Below are 21,770 nucleotides of genomic sequence, written 5' to 3' on the forward strand. Positions count from 1 at the left end.
AAGGTTTAGCTGGCGTGTCAAAGCCGTTGCCCGGGGTGTGGATACTGCCGCATGCTAGCAGCTACTGGGAGCCACAAGTGAGAGCTGGGTGTCAGGTGAGGGTCAGGGGTTGGAGAGCTGCTCTAGGAGGGCACAACAAGCCCTCCATACCAGAGATACTACCCCTCCCTGAGCACCCCATACACCCCAATGGTAAGATACAGTATAAATAAATTCTAACACTTCTCTATTTACTTAAAATTGTAAGTAAGTCTTCTGTTCCTGCCTGGATGTAGGTTGACATTAGTATGAATACTCAAGACAAGATCCCCTGAATCTTAGTCTTACTAACAGACTAGGGTTTGGGGACTTGTTAGTTTTTCTTCTTTCTTCCCTTTTCAGCATAGGTATATATAGAAGCATCTCCTTTGTAAGAAATTAAATTTAGGTTTTATGTTAGATATGAAAGTTCTAAAGTAATATTGTGGTCATCAATTTAAAGATATTATAACAAGTCAAAAATGATTTTTAGTAGTTTTATTTACAAAGAGGTAGAAAGAGTGAAAATGTAAAAGGTAGCTAAAATAACAGGTTTTAACAAGCCTACTAGCCCTTCTTAGGTGAAGTGAGGCTCAGCCTTGAAGGGGCTTCCCAACATCCAGTGGTGTCTACTCCTAGAGTTCCACTGTTCCTTTCTGGAATTTTGAGTCTTCTTGCCCTTCCTGGGCTTGGGCTGTTCTTTTGCATTACTGGATATGATATGATCTCTTACAAGTCTGAGAGCCAAAGTCCAAGCTCCAAGGTCGAAGGTCCCTTGGACAGGAAGTTCGGGACTTTTTATAGTCCTTTTCCCATGTCTCTTCCTGCCCCTTCCTCCACTTTACTGGAACCAATTGCAGTCTTTCAATTTGTCTAGCACTGCCCAAAGGCAGGGCCTCTGGAGTTCTCACCCACTTTAGTAAGTGACTTGAGTGTTTAAGTTTTTGACTGATTAATTTAAAAATTGCTGATTGATAGACAAAGAAAGTTTGATTCACTCTTCACATCTTCCAAGGAAGGAAGATTTACAAATATCTTTGGGAGTTTCATCTCTGAAATTGTATTTGTATTGTAATTTTTGAATTATTAAAATTGCATTGTAATTGCAATAACAGAAAGAAAAACAATACTGAAAAGCTTTAGAACTCTAATCAATGCAATAAGGAGATATTGGATAAGATCAATATACCTTCAGACTTGGCCAATATGTTGATTTTATTTTAACTTAACTTTTTTGTTATAACTGATGGTTAGGAGGATTAATTGAAAAGTTCTATTGATACAAAAAAAGCATCAATAAAAGAGATAGGTAGAAAGACAGATAGTTAAAAATGATAGATTACTTGAGAAAGATTTTCACAACCCACCTACCAAAATTGTGCTTAAATATTATAGGCCTAATGGTCCTGGGCAGAAAAAAAATTCACATGGACTCAGTCTCCTGACCTTTCAAAACATAAAAGATCAGTCTCTAATCCCTTTACCTAAAATTAAAAAGAATAAAATCAGAGACCCAAGAGTGAATTAGATTTTACAGAGCCATATTTCAACTTCAATAGGGAGTGTCCAAGGTCTCAATCTTTATGCATTGTTAAAAAAAAAAAGTTAACACTAATATTCTTCAATTGATTGTTGACAACTTGACAGCTAAACATTCATTTTAGGACTGGGGGGGGGGGGGCATTGTCCAAAATAGTTTTCATTCAAGCTCCCACCGTCTAAGGTGTCCAGAGGTTCAATTTTTGACTCTGAATTCCATACCTACCTATATAGTGAAGCCTTTGAAAATTTTGTGGGGATGTGGGGGTGGAAGGACAACATCTCTAGGGGCTCCTCCCCCCAAGAAGAGGTAGCAGGCTCTGGAGAATTCAATCCTGTTCCATTGGCCCTTGAGGAATTGGATTGTGAACAAAAAGCTCATTCATAAATAACACTTTCCTACTCCCACATCTCTTCCCTCTTTGACCCCCTCTACTTCTCAACCCTATTCCCACCCCATATTCCTTCCCTTCCTCCACTCCAATCACACAGCTGCCTTGTTCTCTTGGGAACTTTGTCCAAGAGACTCCCTTTCTTCCCCTCCCCCAATTCCCCTGCCTTGGTGTTGACAAATCCCAGTAATTGTCCTTGAGCCTACAAACTGGTCCATAACAAGGAAGGGATAGGAGTTTTGTGGGCTAAATGGTAGTCAATTTGTGACAAGGTATACTTCCACCCACATAGACCTCTATGCCCGGGTCTGTGTCTAGATCTGCTCCAGCTAGAGGCAACTCTAAGATGACCATTTTTAGCCTGTGAACTTGATGCTTTGTCAATGCGACTTTGTCCTTGGGTGCTACAGTCTCTACTACCATTCTCCTTCCTCCTTGGAAAAATCAAATACTCTTTATGTGTTTGCCTTGAGTCTTTGGGATAGGGGAAGTGATTGAAGCTGTAAATCACCCAGATTTCCTTGAATCTAAAGCACAGATTGGGCTGGAACCCCATGACCTGACATAATCTTTAAATCCTGCATTGGCCCATGGCCCATGAGGATACAAAGAGGAATAAATAATACCTCTCAGCCTGTCAGTAGTGGAAGTAGAGAGGGGCATCTGTGTATTTCTGTATATCTGGGGAAATGTGATCCTGTGTACATATGAATTTTTGAATTTGTGTTTATGTGTGTGAATATCTATGCATGTATTTTCTACATATTGGGTAAACACATTTTGGATATGTGAATGCACACATGTCAGTAAAAAAGTGAACGGTGAAAGGATATCTATATGGACACATGTCTAAATGTGCCCAGGTATGCTATATGCATCTTGTCTTTTGGGGCATCTAAATTGAATCTCCGTAACATCCTTCCCAGAACTTTTAGGCATGGTTTCACAACACAGGCTCCATCTTTGAGCCAAAGCAGGACTCAAGTCACAGCTGATATCATTAACTGATTTAAAGACAGTATTATATAAACAGTGAAAAAAAAAACAAAAACATGAAATTTAGAAGTAGAGGATCCCAGGTAAGCTACTACTCTTTGGACCTTATTTTCCTATCTGTAAAATGAAGATAGGATCAAATGACCTCTAAGATTCCTTTTGGTTCTAAATATTATGGCCTTATGAAGAGCATTAAATCAACTTAGCAATAATAACTTGAATGTACAAATATAAATTTTCTAGTTAGCATATGTTCTTGTTTGGTCTTTTCAATCACATCTAACTCTACATGTCCCCATTTGGGGTTTTCTTGGCAAAGATTCTGTAGTGGTTTGCCATTTCCTTCTCTAGTTGATTTTACAGATAAGGAAATGGAAGCAAACTGGCTTAAGTGACTTGCCCAGGATCACACAGCTAGTGTCTTAGGCCAGATTTGAACATAGGCCTTCTGACTCTGGCCTGGTACTGAATACTCTGTGCCATCCAGCTAGAGAAATCAGAACATAGTGTCCACACTAATCATGACTGATGTTGCTACAACCAAGGCTTTGTATAGTAGAATAACATCCCAGGTGAGAACTCTGAGGGGAGAGTGGGCTAAACTTTGGGTCAACAGGATCTTAAGTAACCAAATGAATTCTCAGACCAGAACAGAAAATAGTTCTGTTTCCTCTCATCTGTCCAAAGAAATGACAGCTGGAATGGATGAGAGTCCTTAACATAAGTTATGGTCTTAGGATGGATGAGAGTCCTTAACATAAGTTATGGTCTTAGGAAGATTCCCCTGGTAGATACCAGGCTTTCTTAGGACACTTAGGACACCATCCTTAGGGGGGGAAATAAGTTAAAGACCTTGAAACAAAATCATAAATCACAGGAAACTTCCACCCATTCTGAGTCTTTGGATGCAGAAGAACCAGAAGGATCCATAGATCCCCTTCCCCACCAAAGATTCTTTGATTCACCTCCTCTGTACCTTCCCTCCAGAAATGTACCCCTTTTCTGGATGTCAGGCCCCATCCCCCAAAAGCCAGCAGCTAAACTACCATATGGGATTCCATATGGCCTCATCCCACCCTCACTCCCCACCCACCACGCCCCCTGCAAGCTGTGACTTCTGCTTTTTAGGAAATTCAATTCATCATGAAAAGCTGAGAGCCTCAGTTGTCTGCCTAGGTACCCTCCCCTAGTCCCTCCTAGATCTCTAAAAAGCAATTTGTCCAATTAACCTCCCCTCTCCTCCCCCCTCCCCCCAATCTATTTGACCTAGATCCTTAAAATGCAAGCCTGCAGCAAACTGAATTAGGAAGGTAAATATTGGGGGAGGGGGAGGGGGAGGGGGAGGGTGGAAAAATAGTCTTTGATGGCTTTCAAATAAAAAGAGGAATGATCTGTGGATTATCCACTGTTTTATTTTTTCTATGTTGTCAATACCTAGCCCTCATTTTATTGAGAGCTGACAGCATTTGTGGAACTTTGGCTGCAGAATAATATATTTGCTTTCAGGCTCCATTTGTATCTGCCCCACACCGGGTATTTTCCCCTCCCTGCTTAAGGCTAGGGCTAGAATCCTAAAATACTGCACAAATACTGCAGTGAAGCAGGACCAGCAAACAGCTCTAGTCTGTTTCTTTGTCCCTCAACCCCAAAGGGATGATAAAGGACATAGTATTTTATTGGGAACCAAGGGCCTTACATTGATTGGGGAGGGGGAAGAGAAAAGAAAGAGAATGTTGGGGTTTTTTTCCACTCTTCCACTCCGGAGATTCTTGCTAGGACTTCAACCACTTTGGTGGGATGGACACCACCCAAATCCAACACAAATTAAACCCCATCAATGTGGGAGGATCCATTCGCACAAAATCGCAGAGGCACAGAGACATGGAGGCAGGCACAGAGCAGGTTTAAAAACATGTAAGGCACACATTCACACAGGTAAACACAACGAACGATCATTAATTCATTCATTCGACAAACATCTATTAATGTACAAGGCACTGTGCATTGGTGTTAGGGATACAAATATTAAATACAAAAATGAAAAAGAATACAGATAAACATAACCTTAGACCCAGATCTACACACACACACACACACACACACACGCACGCACAAGCATTCCAAAAGAGACTCAAACATAGCCGGACGTAGACAGGCGTAAGACATGGATGGTACACACACGCGTGCCAGTCAGTGAGGACCTGTGCTGACCATCTGAGGCCGCTGTTTCCGGTGACTATTTGTCCTTAATGGAGCCCAGGGGGTGCAAGGGTTTGAACAAGAGTGTCTCCCTCTGCCCCCAACCCGAAACTAGAAAGACTGGGAGAGGTAAAGAGGGGCACACCCAGGAAAGAAGCTTGGGTCATTTACCTTCATAGCTAGCTTTCCCCACCCACCCAAGGGGCCAGGGAAGCAGGGCGGGGCTGGCAGATCTGGGGGCGGACCGGAGGAGACCTGGGCAGCCCGTAGAGCGGGGGCGGGGGTAAAGAAACCTCAGCCGGGTAAGCATAGGCATACGCGAGCACACACAGTCACACGCATACCCCGAAAGACACACAGCTGGATCAGCACCCTTGTTGCCTCTCTGTGACACATTCCCCGCCCCTCTGCACTTCCCGAAGGGGTGTGTGTGAATTGTCTGTGTTTGTGCGTGTGCGTGTGTGTGTGTGTGCGCGTGTGTCTCGGTGTCGTTGTCTCGGAACCTCGGACTAGGCGCTGACTGCGAGCCGGGTCGGGGCCAGAACCCGAACCGGAGCTGGAGCCGGGGCGGGACCCTGAGCCCGCGTCCACGCCTCCATCCCGAGCCCCTCTGATTTTCCCCTGCGGCGCGGATGCCCCATGTTCACAGAGCTGAGGTCCAAGCTGAGCCCTCCGAGAGGCCGCGCTGGGGCGGTGAGGACGAGCTTCGGGGACCGCAGAGATGTGGACGGTGAGAGCTGGCAGAGGGCTAGGGTTCGGGGGTCCGGGGGCACTAGGGCCAAGGCGAGGAGAGTGTTCAGGACTAAGGGGCAAGGGTGGCAAAGGACACCAGGTCTAGCTGGAACTGAGAGTCGGGAGGTTCCCATTCAGCTAATAAAGCTGCGGCACAGTGGAGAAGAAGCGAGCCGGATCTCCAGTTCGCTCCATCCCGTTTCAGCCCCAATTTATGGTTTCTCGTGCTGGTGCTGCGCAGCCGGATTCGAAGCAGGGTGAATTATTTTGTGGGGGATCCCTGGCTGAGGTCTGTTCTAAGCCTGACCCGAGTGGGTTCTGGGCCGAGGTCTTTTGGAGACTAAGAAGAGAAATGGTTGGGGGAGGTCTGAGGCAGGGATTTCCAGTCCCTCTCAATTCTGGTCAGTGCTAAAGGGAGAAGACTCCTCTTGCCAGAAGGGTTGGGGTGACTCCTGCGTGACAGTTCTCCTCATTCCCCCAGCAAAGGGTGGGGGGAGGGGAAAGGAAGCAACGACAAATCGGTCGCCTTTGTAGTTGGGGGTGTGGGGGTGGAGCCGCCTTTGATTTCCCATCTTCCTGTTGTTCCCAGCCCTGGTCCGATCCCCCGGGAAAGAAGGGAGGAAATGGAGGGGGGGCAATAGAACCCACACCCTCTGTCCCAGGGGACCCTCTTTAGGGAACTGGTTCTCCAAAGAATCCTCTTCTCCTTCAAGGGCACTACCTCTCTTAGGGTCACAACTCTCTTAGGGAATTGACCCTTATAGGGATGCAGTCCTCTCTCTTAAGAGCGTAGCTCTCCTTATAGGGAAAATTATACACCTCTCTTCACACACACACCCAAGATGAAAAGGGCTTGGTTTAGCAGCATTTTGTACTTGTCAGAGATGGGAGGAAGGGAGAAAAGACCTGGGGCTGAGGCTTAAAGAAAGCTCCTTTTCAATGATTCCCCTTCACTTTCCCTCGCCTCCTTGCCAAGGAAACCTGGATGCAGACCGTCTGGTAAGTGGGGAGTTTAGGACCCCTGCCTCTCAATCAGACTATGTTCGTGAAAGTTTGGTGATAAATAGGAAGGGGTAGCTCTGCCCCTCTGCCTCCAAAAAGGGAAAAGCAGGAAATGAAGGGGAGGTGCTAAGAAGGCAGGTATGTACAGATGTCAAGTGGACCAGGATGTCAGACAGGTTTCTCTAGGGAGGAACAGTACAGGGGCAGGGTGATTATGTTCCAAACTTCTCTGGCTTGGGGAGTCCCAGTAACTCAGACCCAATTCTCCTCGCTGAGTCCTCAGGACTCCCCAGTCCCCATTAAAATAATTTCAGCCCTCTCCCCCATGGAACCACATATATCCTAGATGAAGCATCAACAAAGTCCTAGTCTTCAAAGCTAAAGGGAAGAGATGTTCAAAAAAGGCTCTGCACCTGATCCCCTCTTCTCCAATATCACCTATTAGTTTATTGTAGGATTTGGTCTGTACTGTGCCTCCTAAGTAATGTCAAACAGGGAACCATGGGAAACAAATGAATGTCCCCTATATCAGACCAAAGAGGTCTGAAGGGAACTCAGATGCCTAGCAGATGGATTCTGTCATCCTATGTTCCCTAATGAACCATTTCCTTTTCTCTTCTTCCCCCATTAGCTTAATGGCTATTACAGCAAGGATAAGTGTCCTGGGCCTAGGTGACATGAGTGACTTTGTTAGTTTCTCCAAGAGCAGGTGTTCCAAGTAAAACGAAGTGCTGGGTTGAGTCTCAGAGGCACTTTGGATAGGGAGTCCTGTATCTAAAGGCTTTCAGAGATTTAAGAATTGCATCTCTCAAGGAGGTAGTGGGGAGAGGGCAATCAAACCTAAGCCTCAGTTTTCCTACCTATAAACTGAGGAGAGCCACACTTCCTGCATTTTTTACCCCAGAGACCTGCCACTGAACTGAACCTAGGACTTTATGTTTACATTAAGACCTGAGGGTCCTCCAAAGTAACAGCACCTGGAACTGAACAGGTTGCTTTTGGGAGGTGCTGAGACTAATAAGAAAGATTTATGGATTGGTTGTATATTAGTCAAAAGACTTTTTAAGTGCCTCCTCTTCACCCATGTTGCTTTTTGAATCATCTCCCAGACCCAGTGGAAAAAGCACAACCCCCAAGTCTATCCCCCAACTAATGAATAATGGTCAGGATGGCAGTGGGGGAAAGCTTGGATTTTTTGGAGGGAAGGGAAGTTCTGTAATAATGGTTGGCAGAATCTTATTGGAAGGGACTTTAAAGATTATCTAGGCTAATCTATACCTGAACAAGAATCTCCCTCTACAGTATCCCTGACAAGCTGTCAGTCAGCCTTTTCATTTAAAGATTCCAGTGATAGGAAATTCACAATTATTGAGCCACCCTACTTGTTAAGAAGTTTTTCCTGTACATCAAATAGAACACTACTTTCACCCATTGCTCCTTTTTTATTGTTTGTTTAAACCATTACCCTCTGTCTTAGTATAAATTCTTACCTTACTTTCTATGTTGGAGTTTATACTAAGTACTGGTTCCAAAGCTGAAGAATGGTAAAACCCTTTGATCCAATGATACCACTTCTTGGTCTTTATCCCAAAGATTTTTTTTTTTTAAAGAGGAGAGGAAAGGACACATTTGTACAAAAATGTTTATAGTGGTTCTTTTTGTGGTGGCAAAGAATCAGAAATTGAGGGTATGTTCATTAATTGGAGAATGGCCAAATAAATTATGATATATGATTCTGATGGAATACTATTGCACTATTAAAAAAATAATGAGCAAGATTATTTCAGAAAAGCCTTGAAAGACCTACATGAACTAATGAACATTGAAATGAGCAGAACCAGGAGAACATTATACATAGAAACAGCAGTATTATATGATGATTAACTGTGAAATGTTTAACTATTATCAGCAATGCATGATCCAGAATAATTCTGAAAGACTTATGACAAAGAATGCTCTCTACCTCCAGAGAACCATTGGAGTAGGAATGCAGATCAAAGCATTCAATTTCTCACTTTATTTTATTTGTGTTTTAATTTTGGGGTTTGGTTTTATATAAGTGTTCTCTCACAACAATGACTAAAATGGAAATAAGTATTATGTGATCATATATTTATAACCCAAATCAAATTGCTTACCATCTTGGGGAGGTGGAGAGGGAAGGGAGGGATATTATTTTAAGCTTATGCTGAAAAATGTTTGTTGAAAATTGTTATTATATATAACTGGGAAGATAAAATATGAATAAAAGAGTGGTAAAGGCTAGGTGACGAGGATTAAGTGACTTGTCTAGGGTAACATAACTAAAAAAGTATCTGAGGTCAGATTTGAACCCAGGACCTCCCATCTCTAGGCCTAGGCCTGAATCTATCTATTGAGCCACCTAATTGCCCCAGTCTTAGTTCTAAGACAGAAGAGTAGCAAGGGCTAGGCAAAGGGGATTAAGTCACTTGCCTAGGGTCACAAAGCTAGGAAGTATTTGAAGCCAGAGTTGAACATAGGACCTCCTGACTCCAAGCCTGGCACTCTATCCACTGTGCTAACTCACTGCCCCACTCATCACCCTTAATTCTGTCCTTTATTGTGTGTCATTATGTATCTATATACATATATATGTATACATACATACATATACATGTGATATATGTATATATTCCCCAAAGAGAGAAGTCAGTATGTGAATAGTATTCTTACTTTGGAAGAGTTTTTTTCTTGTTCTTAAATGATCAAACATTATTTTTTTCTCCCTCCTACTAAAAAATAAAACAAAATACTTAAAACCCTTGTATGGTATAAGCATAGTCAAGCAAAACAATCAACCACATCAAATAATATGTTTTTTATTCTGCATATTAATATATATTAATAGTCCATCCAATAATCCAAAAATAATCCATTACCTCTCTGTCATGAGATGAATAGCATTTAGCTATTGTTGACTTGACACATAGATCAAAGTTCCTAAGTTGTTTGTATTTAAAATGTTGATGTTGCAGTATAAATTGTTTTTCCTGGTTCAAATCCACATCACTCTGCATCAGTTTAAAAAAGTCATCTCAGGTATTTCTGAAACAGACCAATTTATCATTGCTTACAGCACAATAGTACTTCATTACATTCATATGCCATAATTTGTTCAGCCATTCCACAGTATATGGGTACCCCTTTCATTTCCAGTTTTTTGCCACAAAAAGAGCTGCTATAAATATTCTTTGTACATAGAAGATCTTTTCTTCTTTCTTTGATTTCTTTGAAGTGCAGGTCTAGAAATGATATCTTTGGGTCAAAGGGCAAGAATAATTTAGTAACTTCAGAGGTTATAATTCCAAATTGCTTTCCAGAATGGCTGGACCAATTCATGGCTCTACTAGTACACAAATGTGCCTGTTTTCTGGCAGCCTCTCCAACATATCTCATTTTCTTTCTTTGTCACCTTTGCCAATCTGATGGTTCTACTGTTGTGGATCAGATTTTGACCACAAAAGAAAAAAACTGGTTGGTGAAATAGAAAGAAACCTTGGAAGGCGGTTGCCATGACATCTTCAAGTAGGAGATAGATAAAGAGGTGATCACCAGGTATAGGGTAACATCCTTCCCCCCACCCCACCAGATTTTGGGAGAGCAAGTCTCAGAGTTCAGAGAAAGAATAATAAGTTAGATCCTGTGTCCTAAATTCATACAGGAGAAGTTAGTGAAGGAGAGTTAAAATTCTTTTGAAAAAAATAAATCTGAAGACACACAAATGAATTATTTCAATAAGGAATAAATGGAGAAGCTTTCTAAAGAAATAGATAAGGATGCACAGGGAATGTATTGACCATCTTGATGTTAATTATTTTTTTAAAGAGCTGTATGCAGGGTATCCCAAAAGCCTTTGTGCAGTTTAAGCTTTAATAAGATCATTAAATATTAATAAATCAATACCAATAATGCTTAACATTAATGAAATAATAGCTGAAAATTAATGAAATATACATAAATTATTTAATAAGATTATTAAAGCTTAAACTGCTCTAAGACTTTTGGGATACTTTTTGCATAAGATAGAAGGAAGACTAGAAAAGGGTAGGTAACAGAATAAATAGAAGGGAAAATAAGTGGCATAGTCCTTTAAGAATAGTAACAGAAACCATAAAATGAAGGCTTAGATAAATGTTAAATGAAAGTAAAGGAGAGGGATACTTTTACTTTCATTTATTTATTTATTTATTTTAAACCATGACTTATTCATATCAATTCTAAAACAGAGGAGCAGTAAAGGATAGGCAATTAGGGTTAAATGACTTCCCCAGGGCCACACAGCTAAGAGATGGAGGCCAAATTTGAACCTAGGTCCTTTGGACTCCAGGCCTGACACTCTATCTACTATACTACTTAGCTGCCCCTGAGGGGGTACTTTTAAAAACTACTGTGGTGAAGAGAATAAGCATTTATATCACACTTACTATGTGCCATGCACTATGCTGAGTGCTTTTTACAAATATTATTTCCTTTGATCTTCACAATGACCCTGTGAGATAGGTATTATTATTATCCTCATTTTATAATAGAAGAAATTGAGTGATTCAGAGATGAAATGACTTGCCCAGGCTCACACAGCTTGTAAGTATCTGAGGACAATTTGAAATCCACTCTTTCTGACCCTAGGCCTGTTTGCCTTTTCCACTGTCATCCCTCAGTTTGTCCTTGGGGGCAAGAAGTAGAATAAAAGTAGAAAAAGAATTACAGTAAATGTACAACAGACAGAAATACCCAACAGCTATTTTCTTTCAGTTCCCTCTACTAAGAAGAATGATCTTTGGACTTAACAAGGATAGAATGATAACATTTACTGGAGAAATGAAATGAAAGATAAGAGAAAAGTTAAGAAAGCAATAGTTAAGTTGCCTTTAGTGAGTTCAAGGCACCTTGCCTGGACAAACTATCATAGTGAATGGAAGGAAATGATGAACATTATTACTGAGCTGCTATCAATAATCCTTGGGAAATTCCTGAAGGATGGAGGAAGTACCATTAAATTGGGAGATGGATAAATGCACTACTCATTTTTAAAAATGAGAAGAAAGTGGATTCTTCTAAGAGCAGGCTAGTGAACTTCACTTTTATTCTTGGCAAGATGATAGAATGTGTTATTAAAGGGATGCTTTGTGAGAGCTTCAAAATAAAAGGTTCTATTCCATTTTGATGCATCCAAGGGAAGGTAAACTACAGTGTGTGCCAAAGAGCCAGTGGTTTGACAACCAGTTAACAGGCTTATTAACAGTTATTACAGGCTTGTAATAAAGGAGGCACTGGTCAAAACTGACTTATGACCAATATCCTAGGACCGTGTTGGCAAAGGTGTGGCATGAGGGCCCCAGTGTGCTGGAGGGGGCTGCTCCATTCCCCTTCTCCACTGAGCCTGAGGATAATTTTTACATGCCCCACCCTTCCATCCAACCACCCAGAGTGAGCACTTCCTCCCTCTGCTTTCTGGGCTAATGGTGGTGGTGGGGGCACTCATAGGCAGCTTAAAAGTGCATTTTGGGCATGCAATCTCTAAAAGGTTCACCAGCGCTATCATAGGAGATCAGAGGAATTAGAGCTAGCAGAAACTTTAGAGATGTTCTATTTTACTTTCTCCCCTTTTATTTTATAGGTAAGGAAACAAGTCACAAAAGGGTAAATTATTTGCCAAAGGTTGAAGAGATAGCAAGAAGTGAAAAAAGAATTCAATCTCAAACCCTCTGACTTCAAGTTCCATTTTTTCTCTTTCCTTTATATCACACTATCTTAAAAGTGTCATTTTTTAAAAGTGTGCCTATTTGACTAACAGCTTATTCAGGAGGGAATTCATGGAAAGAATGAAATCCAGTACTTCCTACAAAGTCATCCATTGATAATTTAAAAGAAACACATTACTCATATTTCTATATTACTTAAACATTTTAAAAGTGTCTACCTCACATTATTACCCATAGAGTAGATAGTAAAAGTGATTGTCCCCATTTCACAGATGAAGAAGCTGAGATTCAGAATTCCTTGCCCAAAATTACACAGTGTATAGATGCTGAAACTACAGCTTGAACCTTGATCTTTTTGGTTCCAAGTATGGTTATCTTTCCATTACTGATTCCTAACTGATATTATAAAAGGGCCACATTTACTATTTGGCAGCTTTGGGCATTTATCTTCATTCATCCCAGACTGCCCTTACTGCCTTTTCTGAACATGGCAATAACTATCCCTACTTACTTGATTTGATGATGCAACCTATATGAGGAATCAGTGATCATGAGGAACTAGAATGAATTCACTAAGAAAAAGTCATGTTGTAGCATCTAGGTGGCTCAGAGCCATAACCATAGATGGGAAGTCCTGGGTTCAAATTTGACCTAAGATAATGTCTAGCTGTGTGATCCTGGGCAATTGCCTAGATCTTACTGCTTTTTTGCCTTGGAAAAAATATATAGAGTATTGATTCTAAGATAGAAGGCAAGGATTTGAAAAAAAGAAAGTCAAGCTAGAATCACCTCATTTTTTCTTTTGACAGAGCTACCAATTATGGTAGATTAATTAGGGAAATTATATATTAATTAATCCTATATATTAAACTTGAATTTCAGTAAGGCATTTGACAAAGTTTCTCCCTTGTGGTCAAAATTAAGAGGGGGACTAAATTACAATATAATTGGGTGGTTCTCAAAACAATTGAATGATTGAACCCAACAATCAGTCAATGTATTGATATAAATCTAGAGGGAGGCTTTTAGCAGAGTGATATAGAAATCTGTCTTTCGATTTATTCTATTCAACATTTTGATCAATAAATTGGAAGAAGACATGAATGGCTGCTTATCACATATGTGAATGACACAAAGCCAGAGGGATTGGTAGCATGCTAGGCAATAGAATGGAGATCTGAAAACATCTGCAAGATGGAACAATACACTGAATGTAATAAGGTAAAATTTAATAGGAATAAATTTAAGTCCTGCACTTCAGTTCCAAAAATATCAGCTAGACAAATGTAGACTAAGAGAAGTCTGACTAGGCAATATTCATGTGAAAAAAGATCTGGGCTTACAAACAGATTATAGATTCAACGAGAGTTAACATTGAGAAAAGGTAAAAAAGTCACACAAATGTATACACATACAAAACCCAGATGCAGTATTAGCCTACGTTAATGAGAATATAGTGTCAAGAAAAAGCAAGGTGAAAATCCAATTGTCCGCTATCCTGGTTAAACAATATCCACAGTACTGTGTTCAGTGCCAAAACCCACACCTTAAAAAGGATATAGGCAAGCTGGAGTGTGTCCAGAGGAGGGTGCTCAAAATGTTGATAGGATATCAAACTATTCTTCTGTAGGGTCAGTTGAAAGAACTGGAACTGGTTACCATAGAAAAGAAAGGGTTTAGGGATTGCCAAAAGCTGTCTTTGAAGGACTCATGTAAAGAAACACAAATGGACTTGTTTTACTTTGGCCCAAATGGTAAAACTAAAAGCAATGTTTGGATGTTATAAGGAGACAGATCTTGGACTGATATAAAGGAACATTTCCTAATGATAAGATCTATCAAAAAGTAAAATGGACTTCTTCATTAGATAGTGAGCTCTCTGTCACCAGAGATCTTTTTTTGTTTTTTAACCCTACTTTCTGTCTTAGTAACAACTCTAAAACAGAAGGGCAAGGGCTAGGCAAACAGGGTTAAGTGATTTGCCCAGGGTCATACAGCTAGTAAAGGTCTGCGGCCTGATTTGAACCCAGATCCTCCTAACTCCAGACTTGGTGCTCTATCCACTGTGCTACCCAGTTGTCCCCACTAGACTTCTTTAATTAAAGGTTGGATGACTATTCTGTGTTTTTACTATATTTTGATATATAGAGAGGATTCTAATTCAGATATGGATTGGACTCAATTATTTTTATGATTTCATAAAACTAAATCTAATTCTTCAACACTACTGTCCTTCACATATTTGAAGACAGATATCATGCTTTCTATTCCCCCTCACCCACCCCCAGATTGTTTTCTTCAGGCTAAGCGTCCCAGTATTTTCAGTCCATTTTTGTATGACTCAGAGTTGTTATCTATGTAATGGGTGTTCCGGAACTGCCCACTCTCTCAGGAATGAGAAATGTTGGGCTCATTCTCAATGCTTAGCACCCTGTGAGTGAATCTTGAATGAGGTATGAGGCTGCTATAGGGAAAACTGAAAAATATTATGAGGAAAGGGTAGATCTGGGTAGAGATATACTGGGGCTACCAGCTTGGCAAAGTGTTAAATTTTCAGTTTGAGTATTTCTATCTCATAAATCAATGGTTACCAAAAAAAATCAGGGCTTGATTTATGCTTTTGTTAATTGTCTAGACCAGTGATGGTGAACCTTTTAGAGATGGGGTACCAGGCCCTGCCTCCACCCCACCCCCCCAGACCAAGTCCAGTGCCTGCCCCATCCTCCCCACCCCCCACATTCTGTGAGAGAAGAAGGGCTCCCATTTGTTTGGCTGCTAAGTAGAGAAGTGGGTCATGTGAGGAATGTCCTCAGCTCAGATGAAGAGGGGGAAGGGAGTGGCCCAAGTGCTCTGCTCCCTTTCAGCTCTGCTGCTTTTGAGCCGCCCACTTTACCCCCTGTGTGCTTCTATTGGGCTACTGGGCAGAGGGGTGGGGGATGTGAAACAATGTCATCAAGCATGGTGGCAAGGGGGAGGGGAGCGACTCTCCCTGAGTCCCTCTGCCTTTCTAGTAGAGTGTGGAGAAGGTGACCGAATGTCCTCAGAGAGTGCTCTGTGTGTCATCTTTGGCAACTGTGCCATAGGTTCGCCATCACTGATCTAGACTTAAGAAAGTGGTGGAGAAAATGTTAATAATGCAAATTAAACTTAAAAGTATGTTGTGGTTGCCATTTCCCCCCAGACAGACAATTGTTAAACATTGACCAGTACATCCCTTTATGAGACCCAGGAAACTTTCTGACACTGAGTTTGGTAGGACAGGGAGGAGGAATAGACTGGGATCTGGGTTCAAGGCCCTCTAATTATCCTCCCCACCACACCTCCCAATCCTTTCTTGTGTCTCTATAGCTGCTGCACATTTCAGCTTCTGCCGGAGTCTTTTGGAGCACACTGTGTCTGCTGAGAACCTCCCCTGCCGGCTACAGCGGGCACCAGGCTCCAGCCTTACTTGGCATGATAGTCGGAGCCAACGAGCTGCAGGGGGCCGAACAGTCAAGCTCCTGCAGCAGCCAGGCACTGAAACACAGCAGGTAGCCCCTTCCCCAAGCCCTTGCCCAGACCCCTCTGATATCTCCCCCTCCCAAAGCCTCCCAGTTCATTCTTATGTGTAACTTCAGTCTCTCCCACTATATGATTGGCCTATTCTCTGTCTATCCACCCACCTCCCCAGTTATCTGTCCCACTGTTTCACTACTTTTATGGCTAGGAAGTCCTTCCTTGGGTCTATCCAGCACCCTTCCTGCTACAGGGCCGGCACTATGACCACTATGGGTTCTACCACACCAGCCCCACACTGGGTGGCCTGATGCGGCCGGTGGTCCTGTGGAGCCAGCAAGATGTCTGCAAGTGGTTGAAGAAGCACTGTCCCCACAACTACCTCATCTACGTGGAAGCCTTCTCCCACCATGCCATCACTGGTGCGCTGGGAGACTGGGGAATTGACGTGTTTAGTGTGGGTTTGGGTGGCTATGTGTCTACCCAAGTGTGTGTGCCGGTGTTTGTGTCTGGGTCTCTTTGTCTCAGTTTTTGAGTGTGTCAGTGTCTGTTAGCTTTCTATGAGTGTATATGTAGGAGAACAAAATTCTATGTGTGTCTTTATGTCTCAGTGTCTATTCTTTACTCTAGCCTAAATTAGAGAGTGACATCTCTCCAGGCCTGATATTGTGCATGTTTATCCCTCATTCTAACTGTGGCCTTTCTCTGTGTCACCAGTGTGTGCCTGTCCCCCATTCTAGCTTTGGCCTCTCCCCATGTCTCCCAGTGTATTTCTGGGTCTATCTTCACCCCAACCATGGCCTCTTTGGGTATACCTAGGTCGGGCATTGTTGAGGCTAAATGCAGAAAAGCTTCAGCGCATGGGGCTACTACAGGAGGCCCAGAGGCAAGAGGTGCTGCAGCAGGTCCTACAGCTGCAAGTACGAGAAGAAGTCCGGAACCTGCATTTGCTGAGCCAAGGTGAGGGATCTTTTTAAACATCAGCAGCTAGAGGGTAGGGAGAAAGGAGTGGGGAAAAGGAAGACCTCCTTGACTATTACCCCCAAATCTGGCCCAGCAGGATGAACCTGGAGGAGTTGGGACTAGAAGTCAGTGTGGTTAGGGATGAAGGTCAAAGATAAGAAATTTAGGAGATTCAGAGTGAGATTGACTCAACCTGTTTTCTTTGACAAATGTCTTCCTCTCTCTGAGTCTCAACTTCCTCATCTGTAAAATGAGGTTGTTGGACTAGATGATATCTAAGGTCTTTTCAAGTTCTGATAATCTATGATTATGACTATGAGAGATGGTTTCTATTGAGGGTCTGAGATCTCTGACTGGGGAAAAAAGACTGAGGGTAAACACAGTCAGAACCAGAGCCAGCTTCTCATTGGAAGGAACCATGAGCTGGGTTCTCATTGGAAGAAAGGATTGAGTGTAGACATCAGATAGAATTTCTTGAAGCTGGTGTCCTGAAAGAGTTTGAGATGTTCAGGTAAGGCTTTCAGAGACAACTGAGGGGCACAAATCCCTATCTGCTGACAAGCAAACTCCCTGCCCTACTACCCTAGCTCTTCTTTCATTTTTATTTTTTCTACAGCTTCTTTCGGAAACATCTCCTAGCTCCCCTCCTAGGGGTGTGGGTGAGACCCCAGCACTGTGATGGCTGACCTGGACTAAAGAGAATAACAGCCTCTTGGGTCAGATGAGGCATCAAACAGCAGTTTCCAGACCAGCAGACAGTGACAGACCAGAGGTTGAAGCTTATGGCCTCTCGCCAGAAAACACATAACTTTACCCTGGGATCAGAGATATGCCTTTATCCAGCTGGCTGTGGGTTGCAGGGCCTCCAGGACATCTTTTGGCAACAAGAGACTCAGTTTTCTTCTTATATCCTGTCAGAGTGCAAGGAATCTAGTCCCAGTAGAGTTGGAATCCAACACCCAAAGTGGGGGGCAGAGAGAAGGAAGAAGGAAGACATCTGGCACTAGCTACTCCTCCAACAAAGATTCTGGAGTTTTGCCCCTCCTAAACCTTTGTGCCAATTATAGCACATATTGACATCTGTTTGGGGGGGGGGGGGGCAAGGTTCCAAGGGTATTTGATGCACTAACTCCTGTCTGTGATTTCCTTAGAGGAGATGTCCATTTATAGCCTTTCCCCCCAATATTGGTGACCCTTCCCCATCTATAGAATCCTGGGAAATGCCCAGGCATGAAGGCTGATCCTACCTGCCCCCTTCCTATCCCTACCCCCCATAGCTGTGTCTCTCTCTCAACCCAAGTACCAGAACATGAGTCACAGGAAGGCTTACAGGAGATATTTGCTGCTCAACAACCAATTTTCCCCCTACCCCCACTCAATTATTTATTCCCCCCCTCCTCAGGCCATATCCTCCCTGTTCATCTCACAAATACTAGATTTATTTCTCCTCGTAGCTTCCTCCTCCCAAGGTTCTCCTCCCAGAGACACTCCTGCTCAGTTTTTGAACAGGTGTGACCTACCAATGATGATAAATTCCTTTCCAGTGGGACTCCTAGAGCTCCCCTGTTGCATCAAATGAAATTCAGTTTACACAGAGCTTTGCAAAGACTGACTCTTCTCTGAGGTCTTAGGTTTGTAGCATCTGACTAGCTATAAAAGTTCCATTTTGGGATGGGTTTAGGTGTCCCACCACTGTAGTACATATGCTAAAGAGATGCTGTTTAGAATTTGGTCAGGTCCTTGGACAAAGCTGCTGATGCCTTTGGGGGTTGGTAGAACAGTGCAACCCTTTCAGTCACTGGCAGTGACCCTAGAGCAGTGATGGCAAACCTTTTAGAAAGGTAGGTAATGTGAGAAATGTCTTCAGACACGTGAAAAGGGGAAGGGAAACAGCCTGGTCCCATATCCCTCTGGCTTTCTAGTAACGAACTCTGGCAAACTCTGTGCTGGGGCAATGGTGTAAGTGTTCACAGAAAGGGCTCTGAGTGCCCCCCTCTGGCACATGTGCCATACGTTTACCACCATGGCCCTATAGCATGATGATGGCATCTGAGGCCTGGGCCAGGCAGTATGAGGTAGGATTCTAGCAGATCACAGAGCTGAAGCTGGGTCTGCTCAGCTGGGGAGTACAGTAAGAGCAAGAAGGGGTAGAACTTGATATCTACCCTCCCTAGTCTAAATCTTGCTCATTCCCCTCTAGTCTTCCTATTCTAAACTCCTTTAGAAAAATCTCAGGAACAGAAGAGCCAGGGGCTTTCCCATCCAGCCCCTCCCCATCAGATTCACTCCACAGTCCTAACCTAGATGATGGTATAAGTAGATATAGAGAGAAATCCAGCATCAGCAAGCTGCATAGGCAGCTCCTATTCTTTCTCCCAACAATATGCCCAGTTCTGTGCTAGGCAGCAAAGACTGCTATTGCCCCCTCAGGGTATCAGAGGTGATCATCTAGGGAATAAATTAAGAAGGAATTTAGGATCCCTAGAAGTAGAAGGGAAACTGTTCCCCCTAGTCACCCTAAAGTATTTCCTCAAACCCTAATCCCAAATCTGACTTTCCTTGGTAAGTGAGCCCTTGAAAATGCAATAACATTGTCATAGGATTTTGAGACAAAAGGAACCTTAAGGTTATTTAGTCCCCTCATTTTACAGTTGAGGAAATGGAAGCCCAGAGCTATATGTGAAGTGACTTGCCCTTGGCCACATCATAAGTAAGTGACAGAGTCAGGATTTGAACCCAGGCCCTCTGACTCCAAATCCAGCACTCTTTCCATTCACTGCACAATGCTGGTTCCCCTTCTCCCTGGAGCAATATATGAACCTGAGCATTTCCCTCTTCCCTTGCCCAGCCACTGTGCCATGTACACTTGTGGTTCTCTCTGTCTGTTTTTGTCTCTGTTTCTGTCTCTGTCTCGTTTTTTTTTTTTTATATAATTGATGTAAAAATATGAAATAAAACCTGGTTCTTAAGTGACTGTTCAGTTGGTGTAAGGTGCCAAAAAAAGACTGTAATTCAGTTCAATTCAACACATGTAAACTAAGCATTTACTATTTGAAGATACAGACACAAAGGAAAACTTAATTTCTACCCTTAAGGACTTTCCACTGTACTAGAGGAAGGTGACAAATATGTAGAAAAGTATGGTACAAGGTAGATTTGTTATGGGTCAAGGGGAGATCCAGACAAATAAGACGAGCAATATAAAGGAGGGTGATGAGAGTTTACTTTTAATAGAGGGCTCAGAGAAGATGTCACAGAGGAGGTGGCATCATTTTTGAATGAAGAGAAGGATGGCAAAAGGTAGGGAAGTGGAAGTAGTGAAGATGGACTTCCTTCTGTGCTTGAAGGACAGCTTTCAGGAATGCAGGTTGTTGCAGAGTGCAGGATGAGATTGGAAATTATTGAGTAGTTCAGTTTGGTTAGGATGGCAGAGAGAAATCGAACTGCCATTTGGATTCTAAAGGGCTTTAAATGTCCATTTAAGGACTTTATATTTTATTACGTAGCAATGCTTCTTGAGCCACAGAGGTATGGCCAGGTTTATGTATTTGGCAGATGTGTGAAGGATGGATTGGAAAGGAACTAGAGGCTGAGGGCACAGAGGCCAGTAAGAAGGTTATTCCAATAGTCTAGTTATTCCAGTAGTCTAGGTAAAAGACAATGAAAGGAGCAGCTATGTATCACAGTGGATATAGTGCCAGGGTTGGCATTGGGAAGACCTGAGTTCAAATATGGCCTTAGATGCTAGCAGTGTGACTCTGGGAAAGTAGCTTAACCCCAATGGACCTGCTGTTCTTCTGTCTTAGAATTTATAAGACAGAAGGTAAGGGTTTTTTAAAAAGCCTAAATATACCTTTGGAACAGCTAGGTGGCTCAATGGATAGAAAATTAGGCCTGGAGATGGGAGGTCCTAAGGTTCAAAGCTGGTCTCAGAAACTTCCTAGCTGTGTGACCCTGAGCAAGTCACTTGAACCCAATTGCCTAGCCCTTACCACTTTTCTGACTTGGAACTGATACTTAGTACTGATTCTAAGAAGGTAAGGATTTTTTAAAAAGACTTTAGGTTTGGGAGGAAGAAATTTGAATGGGGATAAGGGGAAAGATTTAAGAGATATTGTGGAAGTAAAATTGTTAAAACTTGGTAAGTAATTGGATTTGGAGAATAAAAGAGTAGGAGCAGTCAAAGATGACCCCAAGATTATAAATCCAGACAAGGACTAAGTGTATGGTAATGTACTAAAGAGAAATAGTGAACTCTGGGAAACGGAAGGTCTAGGAAGGAAGATGATGAGCTCATTTTTGGACATGCTGAGTTTAAGTTGCCAACAATATACCCCTGATGGGGATGTCTAGTGAGCTGTTAGGGGAACAGAGTATAAGCGAGATTTTAGGTCTGGATTTGGCAGTCATCTGCATAGAGGTAACAAGTGAAGCCACAGTAGTGGATAAGCCTCATGAGAGAAGAGTATCACAAGAAGAGAATTGGGTTGAAAGCAGAACCTGGAAAGAGAAAGAAGAGGGCAGGGAGGAATCTGAACCACTGAAGGGAACTGAGAAAGAAAAATCAGTCAGGCAAGAAAAGAATGAGGAAAGAACAGTGTTTTCAAAGCTACAAATATAGAATATATCAAGGAAGGGTTATTCAATCATGTTCAATGCTGAAAAGAGAAAGAGATGAAGTGGAGGAGGGTGAAGGATGACCAAGGCCATT

At 42.4% G+C, this 21,770-nt stretch overlaps 1 protein-coding gene across 2 annotated transcripts; it reads left to right on the top strand.

Moving 5' to 3' along the window:
• The first annotated feature begins 5,099 nt into the window (after nucleotides 1-5,099).
• On the top strand, nucleotides 5,100-20,028 carry SAMD10 (sterile alpha motif domain containing 10). 2 transcript variants are annotated; one of them, XM_001367567.4, is made up of 5 exons: nucleotides 5,100-5,874; nucleotides 15,950-16,131; nucleotides 16,350-16,518; nucleotides 16,916-17,056; nucleotides 17,676-20,028. In XM_001367567.4, the coding sequence occupies exons 1-5, from the start codon at nucleotides 5,784-5,786 to the stop codon at nucleotides 17,696-17,698; spliced, it is 606 nt and encodes a 201-aa protein (XP_001367604.1). In that variant the 5' UTR covers nucleotides 5,100-5,783; the 3' UTR covers nucleotides 17,699-20,028. The 2 variants fall into 2 exon arrangements, with proteins under 2 accessions (XP_001367604.1, XP_007475558.1); XM_007475496.3 differs by having other exon boundaries at nucleotides 5,193-5,874; nucleotides 16,308-16,518.
• The last annotated feature ends 1,742 nt before the right edge of the window (nucleotides 20,029-21,770 follow it).

Source organism: Monodelphis domestica, chromosome 1 (genome assembly GCF_027887165.1).
Source record: "Monodelphis domestica isolate mMonDom1 chromosome 1, mMonDom1.pri, whole genome shotgun sequence".
Classification (NCBI taxonomy): domain Eukaryota; kingdom Metazoa; phylum Chordata; class Mammalia; order Didelphimorphia; family Didelphidae; genus Monodelphis; species Monodelphis domestica.